At 39.5% G+C, this 16406-nt stretch overlaps 1 protein-coding gene across 1 annotated transcript in view; it reads right to left on the bottom strand.

Annotated features, from left to right (window-relative positions):
- Window positions 1–15230, bottom strand: part of LOC114560732 (LHFPL tetraspan subfamily member 3 protein) — a 28359-nt gene extending 13129 nt beyond the window's left edge. The window contains exon 1 of the mRNA XM_028586325.1: window positions 14737–15230. Within this exon, the coding sequence (XP_028442126.1) occupies window positions 14737–15163 (427 nt within the window). The 5' untranslated portion in view covers window positions 15164–15230. The remainder of the gene's footprint in view (window positions 1–14736) is intronic.
- Window positions 15231–16406: the final 1176 nt, after the last annotated feature.

The raw sequence follows: 16406 nt of genomic DNA, 5'->3' as shown, positions 1-16406 counted from the left end.
CTCATGTTTTACTACTACCCTATCAATGCAGTTGCATGTCTGAGTGTTGTCAGTGTTTCAGCATGTCATCGATTGCACTGGGTGGTAGATGGAAAAACACAGTTTTTTTCCATCACTTACACATCTGCAGTACATCTAAGCTGCCATGAAAAAGGATTCACATTCTTAACTCCCACATTCCTTTGTGGATCCCATTTTCTCCTCTCTAGCTGTGACAAACTGAATTATGCATACACACATCCCAAACTGCTCTATCTCACCCTGCACATGGATCCAATTCTACCACACACACACACACACACACACACACACACACACACACACACACACACACACACACACACACAATTCAGTAAACATGCACCTCTTTGTGTGAAATACTGTACAGCGGCTTAAGTGCTGAAAATCATTTGTCACTTCTCATAGTGACACATCTTGGTGCTGGTGAATAAGAGTGTGTTTACTGAATTGTCAAGACTCTGGTGAATGAGCCCACGGCTGTGGCATTTAAGGTGAAAACTAAAAGTCAGCTCAAAAAAGAAATAGGCACAGTCGCTCTGGGAGCAGCTTTGAGTGTTTATCTCAGTGGGGTGTACCATGAATATGCATAGGTAAGTTTGCTTTTATGTAACAGCTAATGTTTCACTCCCATCTCCAGGTGAAATTGTGACCAGAATATGGGCAAAATCTCACTAGTTCAGTTCAAAGGACTCCTTGTGTAGTCTTTTATGTATCTTTTGTGAGAAAGAAAAAGACAGTAACATTATATCAACACTTAACAAAATAACAGCTTGTGATTGTTTCTCATTGGTTAGTAATGTGATCTGCTACCGCAAAAGGCATGGTTAATCCCTGACGCTTGATGTCTGTGTTGCTGTTACCAGCATTAAGCTCCAGGCAGAGTGAGACTACTGCCAGTGCTGAGACACAGTGTGACAGTGTGGCTGGGTGCTTGGATGACTCACGTTGCTGAGACTAGAGACAACCAGTGTGTTCCGATCCTTCTAGTAGTTCCCTGCGAAGTGCACTGCACAGGGTATTCAGCCATGTTAAGTAAGATTCCAAACCGTGCGGAGCAAACTTGCTCAGTTCAAAGGGAACTGTGAACTGTGTAGGGAACAACTGAACAGTTCATCAGTTTGCCGGAAGTTCACGAGCAAGATTACCAGTCATTGCGCCTTGCTGAAATGACACTGTGCATCTTTTAATATTAATCAAATCACATTTAATAATAGAATATGTTTTGTAATGGTATCAGTTGTTTCAATATTTTATTTAAATTGTGTAAAATCTCCACAGTTAGTAGCAGCAATGTATCCAAGCTATTTACGTTATAGGGTAACGCACGGAGGAAGTGATCTCTGCGATATGTGCACTGTGGAAAGGAACGCAGCTAAGCAGCCCGGGCCCAAACACCACACTGTGGGAGAGAGGTGGGAGCGGGAGAAATAGCCTGAAGTAAAAAAAATAAAAGAAGCAGAAAAAGTAGGTTAGTTTCACTGTGGCTCACCTCTCTACAAGTTGACTTGCATACTAACATGAGTTCAAACTACTGGTTTCATGGGATGTCAGTCTAAATGTTCAGTATGCTTTGGAAAATGGCTAACATTAACATAAAGTATACCTGTTTTTGTATTAAAAGAGCTGAAACACAAATTGACTGAAGAAACAGTCTTGTCATTGGAGGAGACACATATAAATTGTATCTACACATCCTTTTCTTCATCTGTAAACAGCTACAGTTGAACAAGTCCCTCCTGCAGAGCTGCAGTATGTGTGTTAATATTTGTTACTCTCTTCTCTCTATTCTTGATATTTTTTGACCATGTGCAGGTGTATTAAGACACTGAATTTAATGTAAAACTTTCACACATGGATCTAAAATCAGATTTCTTTTTTTTTTTATCACATTTTCGTACCATAGACTTTTGCCTACTGTTAGTGTGTGTTTTAAATGACCTGTCAAATCAATTTAGGAGTGATGCAGGTTATATTCCGCCTGTGTTTTGAATTTAGGTGGTGTGGCAATCAAGGCACTCGCCTTGGAGCAATTTGGGGTTTGTGGCTACTGTATGGCCTTTTGAAAAATATTGTCAGTTTAAAAGTGATATGCTGTATGTTTTGGGATTTAATATAACTGCTACAATCCAAAAAGTAAAACTTCAGTTTGAAAATTAAATCTTTCATTTTGTTCTGCTGTCAAGAGAGCCTGTCCTTAATGGTTGATCCTTAACTCAACATACTTCATGCTCTATAGGCCCCCCAGTTATTTCTGGTATTCTTCCATTTGCATTTTGCAGGGCTATAGGCCTCCATTATTATATGGATGTTTTGGTCTGTGATTGCTCTTCCTTCCTCATATTATTCTCATGTCATCTCAAGTCAAAAAAGAAAATATGATTCCCTCATCACCTGGAGAGCTACTTCTTATGTTTGAGGGTGTATAGCATGAGACTTTCCCATGGCCTGTCCACACTCTAATGAAGTGTGGGCAGCATCAACCCGCTCGTCTTCATGCTGGACAAACAAGACTTTTCTCTGGCTCCAAGACAATGAGTACCAAAGAAAGACTCAGACTATAACAATGATATGCCATAATTGCATCCAGATAAATGGGGCAATTATGGGTGTATAATCTTAAATTTAAGACAGTTCTCTAAAAGAAATATTTTCAAAGTGTCTTTTAAAATGGACTCCAACTATCGCCCTTGGAAAAATGAGGTTTAACTACAGTATCTTCCTTGGAACAATGACGAACATGCTTCTTGAGATGAGCTGTCTACAGTCAAAATCTGGCAAAACTCAGTGGCCGCTGGAGGGGAGTAAGGAGCTTCCAGGCATCCTCTGTATCCCACTCTGTCCACATCTTCAGCAATTTTCTGAACAAGGAGCGCATAATGCCGACAGCTTACCTATCAATTCAATTCAAAGGATTAGAAGGAGCACAGAATGGCTCATTTCATCAAATCATTTCTGTTCTTGAAATAACTTTTTAACCATCTTCTAATGCAGCAAATAATCTTCCCACATGAACATGCTGCATATCATAGCATTCCTGTAGGCTGTGGAAAGCACTCGTGACTTTTATTATAGGGAATAAAAGTCAACAAGAAGGAGATCTTCTACTAAAGCTTCAGAACAAGCCTGGAACACATTCTATCAACCTGTAAAAACATTATATCTATCTATCTATCTATCTATCTATCTATCTATCTATCTATCTATCTATCTATCTATCTATCTATATATCTATCTATCTATGTAGCTTGCCTACTTTGACCATGTAAATTCAGACAGCGTGTTTGCTCTGACTCTTTAATGTCCACACAGATCATCCGGTGAGTCGGCGCCTCATTATTATAAATTGATTGAAGTTGGCAGTGGAAAGGAGAACAGGCTGCAGATGCCTTCAGGTGAAGTGAGATATGCAGTAGGAGTTGACACAAGAGTGAGACATGTGTCTCTTTAATAAATGTAGCACTTCAGGTTAAAGCAGAGGTGGGGATGCGGAGGTAGAGAGTGAAGGGAGGGGGAGAGGAATCAAGGAAGTGCAGCGTAAACCGCAGTGAGCAGGCTGGGGTGGAGGGCTTATGTAATAGGTCCAGATGCAGCCTGTATGTACCTCCCCAGAGGATAAAGATTGGCAAGGGCAATGGGGATCAAAAGAGAACTTAGGCAGTGCTCTCTCAGTCAAAAGTTACATTCGGAGTAGTTTGGATCAATGGAAGTACATTGCCAGGATAAGCCTGACAAGCCGGATGTCTTTTTACCTTTACCTTTCCCATACTGCTGTTTGTCAAAATCCCTTCATTACGGGAAACAGGCAAGCTAACATTACACACTGAAAATGGCAAGTCTTGACAGAAACTTCAATGGTGCAACAAGGCAGGCCTGCTTCCTGCTGTAGATTTACAAAAAATATGTTTAAGGCATTTACTATCTAACTGGGATGTTTTGGGACAGATTGGTGGGGATTGCTGTGGCTCATGTTACAGTTTTGTGTGAACAGGTAACTTCATTTAAAAGCTCCTTATGATCTCATAAGGAGCAAAATTCCAGATCGGCTCATCTGAGCTTTCATTTTCTCAAAGGCAGAGCAGATACCCATCACCATTTCCAGCCACTGGGGGACCATAGGCAGGCTGGGGGAACGCATATTAATGTTAAAAAACCTCATAAAGTGACATTTTCATGCTATGGGACCTTTAATATTTCATGTGGCGTTTTCTTTTGCGGGGTGCAAATGTTCTACCAAAACAATTTCCTTCCCGAAACTATTTTGCAGAGCCACCATCTCTGCATCCAGAACTTAGCGCTGCCCAAGATGTTTGTGATTTGTTTCAAAGAAATGTAACAACCCAGAGCGGGGTTTTTTATCCTATCCTAAAATGTATTGGTGGTGTAGCCAGACCTTACTCCACAGCACTGTGGAGTTAAAAATAATTTATTACAGCATTTTCATTGAAAATAGCAACAAAACAAAACAAAATCTAAATTAAAAATACAAGATTTAATAAATTCTTGCTCTAACCAACACTTTCTAACGTATAAACGCTTAAGGGCTCAACTGACACACAAACTGATAGAAATTAATGTATTTTACTTTTATATTTTTTGTATATGCAATGGTGGATGAAGTATTCAAATTATTGAAGTAAAAGTAGCCTCCATAAAAATACTCCATTACAAATGTTTACTTTGTAAAAGTGTAGTATTATATTATTATTATTATTATTATTATTATTATTATTATTATTATTATTATTATAGTATTAGAAACAAAATGTTATGCAGAAGGGCCCCTGTCAGTGATGTATTATATTATTGGATAACTATTATTGATGTATTCATGTGTAAGCAGTACTTTAATGTCATAGTTGGCCTATATGGTTTAATCAATGCTGTGTTAAATAAATGTAGTGGAATGAAAAATACATTACCCTTGTGGGGTAATGAAGTAAAAATTAGCATAAAATGGAAATACACAAGTACCTCGACCAATTCATACACAAACATGTGCTTTACTGTCACTACAGCATGGATATTTTTTTGCAAAACAGCCAAGGTAAGATTAACCTTCTGTTAATCTTAAACAACAGGCTGCAGTTTGGACATTCCAGTGAAGCATTTGTGAAGGTTTGAGGTTAGTTTACTGTACATTCATACAATAATTCAGACTGCACATATTGTAGTAAGAGAGGTGCACACAAGTTAAATTGATAGGCCACGGGTAATTTATTTATCAGATCGAGGGTGCCATCTGGAAATTAAAATCCCAACAATATTTTTTCATTTACTGAAAATGGAAAATACATTCAAGTAGCAAAGCAGTAAAAAGTGCAGCTCTGTCGGCTGCTCTCATGCCGAGCTCCACCACTTTCCACCTCTGCATTCTACTAGGCTTTAATGCTCTTTTCAGAACAAACCTCTCAATAGAGCTAATGGACCATGTGAGAACCAGCCACAGAGAAAGACAGATAACGATACAAAGAGAGAAAGAAAGAGGGGACCCAAAGGATCAGTCTTCTCTGAGCTCTGGTATCTGATTGTTTTCTGTTTGTCCATCTGTCTTCAGACCTCATACTATTATCTCATATGCTATCTCCCAGTTCTTTTTTCTCTGTATTGTCAACTGTTTCCCCTTTATCTTCCCACTTTCCTTTCTCACCACCACCGGGCAATGCAAGTTCAGGGTTTTGATTTGTGATCCTTTTTGTTTGATCTTTATTCATTTTTATCTAAAGTAGATTTTAACTGAAGGGTCTATTTTCTTAAGGTATACACACACCCATACATTCAATGAAGAGTATAGTTTCATTTTACCATATCTTTACTTAGAAAGAGATGGACAGTGACAAGTGCCTTCCATACTGTATGCATGCAGTTTGAATGTATTTTGACTGAGAGCAGCCTAGCTTAATTCAAAAGATTAGTCTAAGGTCCGTAGCAAGGTCAGACCAGTAATTACTGGTCTAATTAAGTTACATGTCGTAATTTGGTTTAAATCTAAAACAATTGTCAATTGATAGACAGAAAATATAGTTTTGACTATTTTACTGAATAGTAAAAGTAATTTTTCAAGCAAAAATGCCAAATGTTCTCATACTCCAGCTTCTCAATTGTGAGGATTTGCTTTTTTCCTTTGTCTGATGTAATAGTAAACAGAATATATTTTAATAAATTCTTGCTCTAACCAACACTTTCTAACGTATAAACGCTTAAGGGCTCAACTGACACACAAACTGATAGAAATTAATGTATTTTACTTTTATATTTTTTGTATATGCAATGGTGGATGAAGTATTCAAATTATTGAAGTAAAAGTAGCCTCCATAAAAATACTCCATTACAAATGTTTACTTTGTAAAAGTGTAGTATTATATTATTATTATTATTATTATTATTATTATTATTATTATTATTATTATAGTATTAGAAACAAAATGTTATGCAGAAGGGCCCCTGTCAGTGATGTATTATATTATTGGATAACTATTATTGATGTATTCATGTGTAAGCAGTACTTTAATGTCATAGTTGGCCTATATGGTTTAATCAATGCTGTGTTAAATAAATGTAGTGGAATGAAAAATACATTACCCTTGTGGGGTAATGAAGTAAAAATTAGCATAAAATGGAAATACACAAGTACCTCGACCAATTCATACACAAACATGTGCTTTACTGTCACTACAGCATGGATATTTTTTTTTTTCATGGGTCACAGTGTCTTCGCTGTCCCACCTCATCCCTTCCCCTGTGGAATAAATCAGCCTCCCCAGCTTGAGCTCCGGCCTGAGCCAGGACACTTCTGCAATCACAGGGATTAACTCAAATCTATAGTCCACATCTTGCATGCTACAGGGACACAAAACACAGGGGAGTCATTGTGATGACTTGGCTGGCATTTAGAGTTTGTATTCCACAGTGCTACACCCAAACCCACAAAGTGCAGGCTAATTATTCAGCATTGATTTGTTTGGTTTGATGTCCGAAAACATGATAGCAGTGTTCTTCAATTAAAACAACTGCTCTGCATTCACAAAAAAGCATTTAATCAACAACTAAAACAGCAGCACATGGTTATCCCTGTGACTCTCTTGTTGTGCTGAAAAGACCTAGCCATGGTATTAATCAATTAGTGTGTGTGTGTGTTTGCAATAAGTATGATGGTGTGTGTGTGTGTGTGTGTGTGTGTTTTTGTGTATATATCCATCATCCATCCTCTCCTCCTGCAGTCCACCATCAGCAGGACTGTGCGCTGCATGGATGATGGTTGCCCAATGCCTCCCGTTGGCTTTAATAAGATGGTTCAACAAGGCTGTTACTGTAATGCAGAGGTGATTTCAAATCAGATTACTTGTGAGGAAACAGGCAAGAAAGCAAGATTGATTGTTCCTCCTTGTGTGATTGTATGTGAAAACAGAGGAAATAGAAGAGACAGGTTAAAAGAGCTTAGGAGAGTCACAGCTATGGGTTTGTATTCTAGTGATCATCCCTATCTCACCTTTGGATGTTGAGCTGCCTGCTGCGAAGGTGCCATGTGTGGATTTTGCAAGGCAGTGGTGTGATTGGATTGAAAAAAGGTTGTGGCTCAGCATATTCAGTTTCAGTGCTGCTTTGAAAAGACCCAGTGAGAATACAGATTGTCTCTGCAATTATCCCGAACCAGTTGTCATCACTTCTCTTTACCACCTGACTGCCACTGTTGTGTTCCCCAGACGACCAGCGTGGATTTCAGCCAAAGATTTCTGAAGCCTATTTAGGATTTGAGAATAACTGCAGAGGATTCATATTCTTGTTGCTTCTCTCAGGCTGTTATGCCACTTACATCAATATGAGCCCAGTTTCTCATTCTCTCATAAACACAAAGGGGCACAGAAACAGGTTTTCTTTCTCATCATTTGTTTTACTTATATTTCATAGTTAAAAGCATTGATACACCGTACTGTAATTAAAGCAGACAACACTCCACTGCCATGTTGTTTCACTAACTGGCGTTGCACAAATCTGCCCCATTGGGTGTGTAATTTGGTGTTCTGTAGAGAGAGGTTACTTCTGTATGTAGCTGCAGCAGCACAAGTGACTCGATACGTTAAACTGTTACTAACATGATGATGGTAAAGGGCAGCCCCCAAACTGTCACAGACTGCTGTAAAATAACAAAAACAGCCAAGGTAAGATTAACCTTCTGTTAATCTTAAACAACAGGCTGCAGTTTGGACATTCCAGTGAAGCATTTGTGAAGGTTTGAGGTTAGTTTACTGTACATTCATACAATAATTCAGACTGCACATATTGTAGTAAGAGAGGTGCACACAAGTTAAATTGATAGGCCACGGGTAATTTATTTATCAGATCGAGGGTGCCATCTGGAAATTAAAATCCCAACAATATTTTTTCATTTACTGAAAATGGAAAATACATTCAAGTAGCAAAGCAGTAAAAAGTGCAGCTCTGTCGGCTGCTCTCATGCCGAGCTCCACCACTTTCCACCTCTGCATTCTACTAGGCTTTAATGCTCTTTTCAGAACAAACCTCTCAATAGAGCTAATGGACCATGTGAGAACCAGCCACAGAGAAAGACAGATAACGATACAAAGAGAGATAGAAAGAGGGGACCCAAAGGATCAGTCTTCTCTGAGCTCTGGTATCTGATTGTTTTCTGTTTGTCCATCTGTCTTCAGACCTCATACTATTATCTCATATGCTATCTCCCAGTTCTTTTTTCTCTGTATTGTCAACTGTTTCCCCTTTATCTTCCCACTTTCCTTTCTCACCACCGCCGGGCAATGCAAGTTCAGGGTTTTGATTTGTGATCCTTTTTGTTTGACCTTTATTCATTTTTATCTAAAGTAGATTTTAACTGAAGGGTCTATTTTCTTAAGGTATACACACACCCATACATATATATGTATATATTCACTTATATATTTCATATACATTCAATGAAGAGTATAGTTTCATTTTACCATATCTTTACTTAGAAAGAGATGGACAGTGACAAGTGCCTTCCATACTGTATGCATGCAGTTTGAATGTATTTTGACTGAGAGCAGCCTAGCTTAATTCAAAAGATTAGTCTAAGGTCCGTAGCAAGGTCAGACCAGTAATTACTGGTCTAATTAAGTTACATGTCGTAATTTGGTTTAAATCTAAAACAATTGTCAATTGATAGACAGAAAATATAGTTTTGACTATTTTACTGAATAGTAAAAGTAATTTTTCAAGCAAAAATGCCAAATGTTCTCATACTCCAGCTTCTCAATTGTGAGGATTTGCTTTTTTCCTATGTCTGATGTAATAGTAAACAGAATATATTTGGGTATGAACTGTTGTTCGGACAAAACTATGGAGTTAGAATCATGCCAAAACCTCACACACACACACACACACACACACACACACACACACACACACACACACACACACACACACACACACACACACACACACACACACACACACAAAAAACGTGTTTTACTCACGCCCAACGATTCACAAACAAACTCAGTGTGGTTTGCAAATACAAAACATCATTCACAAACTAATGCATTTTGTTCTGCAAATAAGAAACCTACCTATCAAACAAATACAGTATGTTTTACACATACAAAAACATATTTCTTCAATGACAAAAAATATCCTGCAAGTACAAAACAAATTCTACAAGTACGGAAAAAAAAAAATCCTTCAAGTACAAAAAAAAATCCTACAAGTACAAAACAAATTCTACAAGTACAAAAAACTGTCACGTGACTTTTGACACTAACTTTCCGCCTTGCTGCGCACCGGGCTCCACCTGATCTTCTAAGAACAGTGACGGCGTTATCAATCGAGTAGCCTAGCTATTGACTGTATAGGCCTATGCGGTGCTTTTACATCGGTTGATTTCTGATCTCCAACTTAACCTGCTCCCAACCAGGTTAGGTGTTCAGAATAAGTTACCACGGTGATTGTACCCGGTAACAACTGATCCACCGTTACCATCACTGTGTCACTATAACCAGCGTCGTGACACAGGTTATGCAGGACCCCGGTTGTTAGGTTAGGTGAAGCCGGGTAACTGAAGAAAATCCAGCATGTTGATCTTGCTTCGTAGTAGCCTACAGGCTGCCGGTCTCACAGAATTCTGTGAAATGAACATGGCCCCTTAACTCAAAAACTCTGGCAGTTTCACAGATTCGCCGAAAATTCTGTGACGGGCCCACGGATGCGATGCATGTAGGTCAATGACAGGCATCATCCGTGGTCTACGCACAGATTCCCTGATCACAGCACGTTTATTTCTGTACAGCTTTGCTATTATTGGTATTTTTAGCCCAATAACCGCTGTTTTAATCAACATTTATTCACCAGATCTTATGGTTTAATTGTATTTCTTTTAATGTTATTATTTTGGTCTATTTCGGCCAGGGAAGCTGCTTTGTTGTTTTGATATTTTTTAAACTATAATACTACATCTAGCAACATATATGTAGATATTATCATAGTATGCATTTCTTTACTTTAATAATATTATTTTGGTCTTATTACTGGTGAAATATTACAGTAGGCCTATGCTGTAAGACAGGACACGATATGATCAGAGTTGGGCGCATGCAAAGCCGATTTCCCACAATGCAATGCCGGCATTCATTTCAGAGAATCAGACAACGATCAGCGGGTCTTTAACGCCAGCATTGCTTCAATATACATATATATAATCAGTGGTTTTGTCATCAGCAACAACACGTTGCTCAGTTTTGTTCCAGTAAGTTATGCACCATAATAACGTTTAAAAAAAACCGCGTGTATATATCTATGGTCCTGGTAGGCTTAAATTGACTTAACAGCGCCACCTGCTGTTGTGGAGTGCGAATTACAGGACACTTGCATTTGTGTGTGGATCTGAGGGCATTTGTGTGTGGATCAGCAAGGCGGAAAGTTAGTGCCAAAAGTCACGTGACAGTTTTTTGTACTTGTAGAATTTGTTTTGTACATGTAGGATTTTTTTTTGTACTTGAAGGATTTTTTTTTTCCGTACTTGTAGAATTTGTTTTGTACTTGAAGGATTTTGTTTTGTACTTGAAGGATTTTTTTTTGCACTTGAAAGATTTTTTTTGTAATTGAAAGATTTTAGTTTGTACTTGCAGGATATTTTTTGTCATTGAAGAAATATGTTTTTGTATGTGTAAAACATACTGTATTTGTTTGATAGGTAGGTTTCTTATTTGCAGAACAAAATGCAGTAGTTTGTGAATGATGTTTTGTATTTGCAAACCACACTGAGTTTGTTTGTGAATCGTTGGGCGTGAGTAAAACACGTTTTTTGTGTGTGTGTGTGTGTGTGTGTGTGTGAGGTTTTGGCATGATTCTAACTCCATACAACAAGTAATTTAAAGACGTCACCTTGGAAATAATTAACATTTTCGCTACTTTTTATCTATTCTAAACACACTGTATATGTCATGTGGCACATGAGAATCTATGGTCAGTTTCAGTTCAAACAGCCATCAGAAATAGACATGCCAAGAGTAGCTCATCAGACAGATGAGCAGATTGGTGTTTGAATTAGCTGTCGCTTATTATCAGTGAAAACCATGCAAATGCTTCAGAAATGTGTGCAATCTCAAAAGTCATCCCCCAACTATTAACTACCAAAGATATCAACGAAGCAGAGGATGTTTCCGAATGCAATTTTGTCAGAAGAAACAAAATCTGATCAAGTATAGAAAAAGGCTGGCAGCTGACATAACCGAGAACGTACACAGGGTGTAAAATGAATTGTAAAAGTAATTATCATTGACCTCACAGTCTTCCTAATTAATTGGTGTGCAGACTCCCGAAGAACTGCAGTTACCGGACAGACAAGATGGATAGAGAAATGAACAGCACATACTGTACTCACTGGAACAAGATTATGAAGAGAAAAAAGGGGATAGAGAAGAGAGGAGTTGAAGAAAAGAAAAGGTGCAAAAAGATCGCAGATCCGGTGAGATCAAAATAAGCAGGGGAAACAGGTTGAAATGCACAGAAGGGTGAAATTGTGTGGAGGTAACAGAAAGAGATAAGGTGAATGAGCTTGTGCATCATGCATCTTGCTGTGCTCAGCTCAGGGGGGGAAAAAAACATGCTTACATCTGCATGCCACGGACTTGAGTAGATGCACACATGACAGAAATAGCTCTGGTGAGGTAAAAGAAGGATACGAGTCCATCTAGGGCAGGATGGACGCAAGAGCCTTTCTGCACTCAACTTTTTTTGGCTGTGATAGACATTTTGAGAGTTCTAATGTGTCCTGTGGTTTGCTTTCACATCAAACATTCAGCCGTTTTTTTTTAACTTGGGCTTCACAGAAAACGTTTCCTGGAGATGTCTAGAGAGTGTGCGCACTGGCTGATTCACTTGAGAGGAGCTGTGTGCGACGGCGTGAATTTGTTATATATTGTTACGTGTTTATACAGAACCTTCTGACCTTAGCCCAAGGGGATTTGTGAAAGCTGCTGCGAGTATGGCATACAGTATATCACTTAAATTATATATACATGGCCAACACAGAGTATGACCTTGATACTGGGTTACTGGGATACTGAAGAGGCCTTTTACTCAAGGAGGCATGTTGTTCGTATGTGCCGTTTTTTCATACCGTATAATTATGCAACAAAGACAAGGAAAGAACTATAAAATGTAGCATAACAATGAAAAAAACAGAATTGACCTTTATTCGCATGCAATGAGATTGCCACAATGTTTCAAGGAGGAAACTAGTGGATAAAGGGAAAGGGAGCAGTAAAGAAATAAAGATGCCTCTATCTTTCTCTTGCACACACACTTTTTGGCCTGCCATTTATCACTATCATATTGATGATTTGTACCCAACTATCAAAACATCAGCTGACAGTAAGGGGCCCATTACAGATGCCAGTGGGCCACCTGTCCTCCTCAGGGCTGGTAAATGAAGACAGCGTGAGTTTAACCTTGAGCTAAGTGTAATGAAGTTTGACAGTGCTAAGCAGCCTGGCTTCCTCGTTAGGCATCCCTGTGCCAGCTTGCTGTGGTCAGGGTCTCTCCTCTTGGCTTTCTCTTTCATCTCTTAGCTACGGAAGCACAAAGCCCGGCGGTCTCCTCATTAAACAGGCTTATTGCATTAATTCAGCCCAACAGAACACACTGAGCTGGAGCTGTTCCAAATAATCCAACCTCATTTGTGTTTGTTGCAAACAGGAAGCTGGCTACTTCGATCACTGGGTTCAACTGCACAGACTGATGTTTGGCAACATTTTGGACTCCTTTCAGATGATGGAGGCCTCCACTCACACTGGATGACATTATTCCACAGTTGCAGCGACAAAATGCTGCCAGGCCAGCAGCTGTACTACTGACCTTGACAACATTTAAACAACCCTAACTCTACCACACAAACACACCCACACCTTTTGGCTGATGATAGACTGCAGTTCATACAAAAAAAATATATATTAAAAAAATTATATTTGGCTGTAGTGTACTTCTTAGGTGCTATAATGCCAGCATTATCATGCAATTAGGCGCATATTTAAAAAAAATAAAAGTTACTTATCCAATCACACTGGACCATCATTTTTGACCAATATTGAAAAGAGATGTGCGCTTTTCAGAGGTCTAAGCTGCATATGTGCACATATGTTGTAGTGATGTGTTAGGAGAAAGCAGTTAATGAGCAGTTATGATGAAAAACAAAGAAGCATAATTAAAATCAAGGTATGAACTATATTGTTATATAAAGCAAAGACTGGTTTAAGGCACAATAAATGTTCCGAATGTAAATGGACTAATACTAACCAAAATTCACAACACACGACTGAAACTAGAAATGCATTCGTCCAACTTTTTTCTCTCCTGATAACAAGTCCCATACCTTAACTCAGGGTATCTTTCAATGCCAAGTATCAATCAAATACCAGTGTGATTGCATTATGAGGTATATTGATCTACATAACTCACTGGGATTATTTTTATGTAAGCTAACATGAGACCAAGAATTGCGGGGTCACTGAAACTGTGAAAAGGATGAATCGCCATGAATGTAACTGATAGAGGAAACAATTTTAACTGAATAATTAAATTGACAAAAAACAACTGTATGTGGAATGGGTCACTTCATGGCCAATACCTGATCTGATTATTATGGTCAGTATCTATATATATATATATATATATATATATATATAGTTAGTGTTTTCAGTTGCTTATGGTTTGTTTATATCCTTATTTTTAAATGATGAAGTAAAACATATTTTTAGATATTTTGAATACAGTAGGCAATAATAAGCTGAGAAACTCTTCATATGTGACTTCACACCTGTAGCTTAGTATTGCCCATCATTTCCTCAGCAACACTTCAGCACCATGGATAGCACTAGTCTGTTCAGCAGTGTTGGCTGACAGCTCCAGAGAGATCCTGGACACTGTCTGCTTATCTTCACTTTGGCTGCTCCCACTGACAATTCATTTATCTGATCAACTGATCAATCAAATTCAAATCCACCCCAGTTCAAGGATTTCCAAAACATATCATGCCAAGGTTTTTTTTGTTGTTGTCATTTAGATATTCATATCGCCCATCTGTGTTTGGGGATTGGGGAGCTGGGAAGATAACAGTGAGGTGTTGTCATATCTACCCATTTTGTGCATACAGTGACAATAAACTATCCTCTAAGCCCCTTTCAAGGTCCCTGAACCCCTACACCCTACTAGGTACTGAAAGACACTTGCCTGATGCTGCTTGCATCCAGCCGCAGATCTTGTACACGGTGGAGGTGCTGAGGAGGAAGAAGAGACTGAAGCAGCCGATGCAGGTGACAACCAACATCATGGACATTCCAATCAAGAAGGAGGCGGCCTTGAACGCAGTGGAGGGGATTTCGGCGAACTCGGTGAAGCTACCCTGGCAGGCCATGTCTCTGGAGATTCCATCTCCGACGCAATAGTGAAAAAGGCCGAAGTAACCGGCCTGCGGTGTATCCACACCATCCCCAATCCAATAGGGCTGTGAGAAGATGGTCACGTTAACAATACCGAACAGGATAGTGAAGATGGCCCATAAAAGTCCGATGACACGGGAGTTGCGGACGTAATTGGTCTGGTACAATTTCGCAGCTTCTGCAGATGGTAGCATTGATGCGGCAGATCCAGGTATCATTTTATGCAATCCCGAAGACTAAATCAATGTTGCGATCTGTCCGAGCACGAAGCGAGGACTTAGCATTTATCGCATGAACCGTTTTACAGAATCCTCCCCAAAACAGCGAGAGCAAGCGGAGAATCTATGCCTGTGCAACTGCAACACAGCAACATCTGTCAGGCGCGATCAACTCATGACGTCGCATCCTAAAGCCAGGCGGTGAACCGAGTGAGCAGCTAAAGCAGAGTGCTTGTACCCTGGGTATGACTGATAACTGTGAAAGCTCATCGACTACAGCAGCAGAAACAGTGTCCTTCCCTCTTGCTCCGTCTAGCCGTCAGACATGCACATCGCTGCTGCACTCTGTCTCTCACTGACGCCCTTGGAAAACCTCCGAGTAAAAGAGAAATGTATCATTCAAGCCGACCGCGGCTACACTTACAAGCCCAAATAAAAATAGCAACAGCCTATAACAAGCAGGTTGTAGCCTATTCTATCTTGAGCGGGGTCGCATACAACTGCACAGCACAGGCCTAGCCTACTTACAAATGAATGCAGCCAATCATAATAACCATTCACAATACGACGGCCCCCTTCGCGATCGTTAAACGGTTTATGACAGCATCACCGGGCTGCCATTGATGCTGGGAGTCAGAGAGGGAGGGGCACAGACTGTATAGACGCAGCCCGTGATGTGCGTGTTTGTGCAAACAGAGGCACACACCATCTGTGTCTGCGTTAACAACCCACGAACTGACGGAATAGCTTTAATATGCTGAAGATAAAAAGAGGTTGGATGCCGTCAAATCAGGAGGCGTTAGAGTTTTCTGAGCATGATAAATGTGGGGCCACTCGTCCGTTTGTCAGTGTTACCTGCCGTGTTAAAGACGCAGCCAACGCTGCTCGGCTTCATGAAGCGCGCTGCTTTGCTGCCAGCCCAGGAGGTTACGTAACACTTGACGAAACTGCACATGGTGTGGCCTGAAAAAGCACAGGCTGAAAACACTGCACAGTATAAGCGGTGATTGTTTTTAAAAAAAAAACTTGATTCCAAGAGAAGAAGGGAAAAGCAAAACATCATAGGCTACTACTGTATGAGGCAAATCGTGCTTCTTCTGTCACCTTTTCCAGTTTAGTAGTGGTTGTTGGTTATTTGCACATACAAGTGCCCAGCCTTAAGATACCTATTATTATTGCAGTGATTAAACAAAATAATCTTGCAAAAACATTACATTATATGTCCAATCTTTGTCTCATTTCC

Source organism: Perca flavescens, chromosome 8, assembly GCF_004354835.1.
Source record: "Perca flavescens isolate YP-PL-M2 chromosome 8, PFLA_1.0, whole genome shotgun sequence".
Taxonomy (NCBI): Eukaryota; Metazoa; Chordata; class Actinopteri; order Perciformes; family Percidae; genus Perca; species Perca flavescens.
This window is presented reverse-complemented; position numbering and strand designations above follow the sequence as displayed.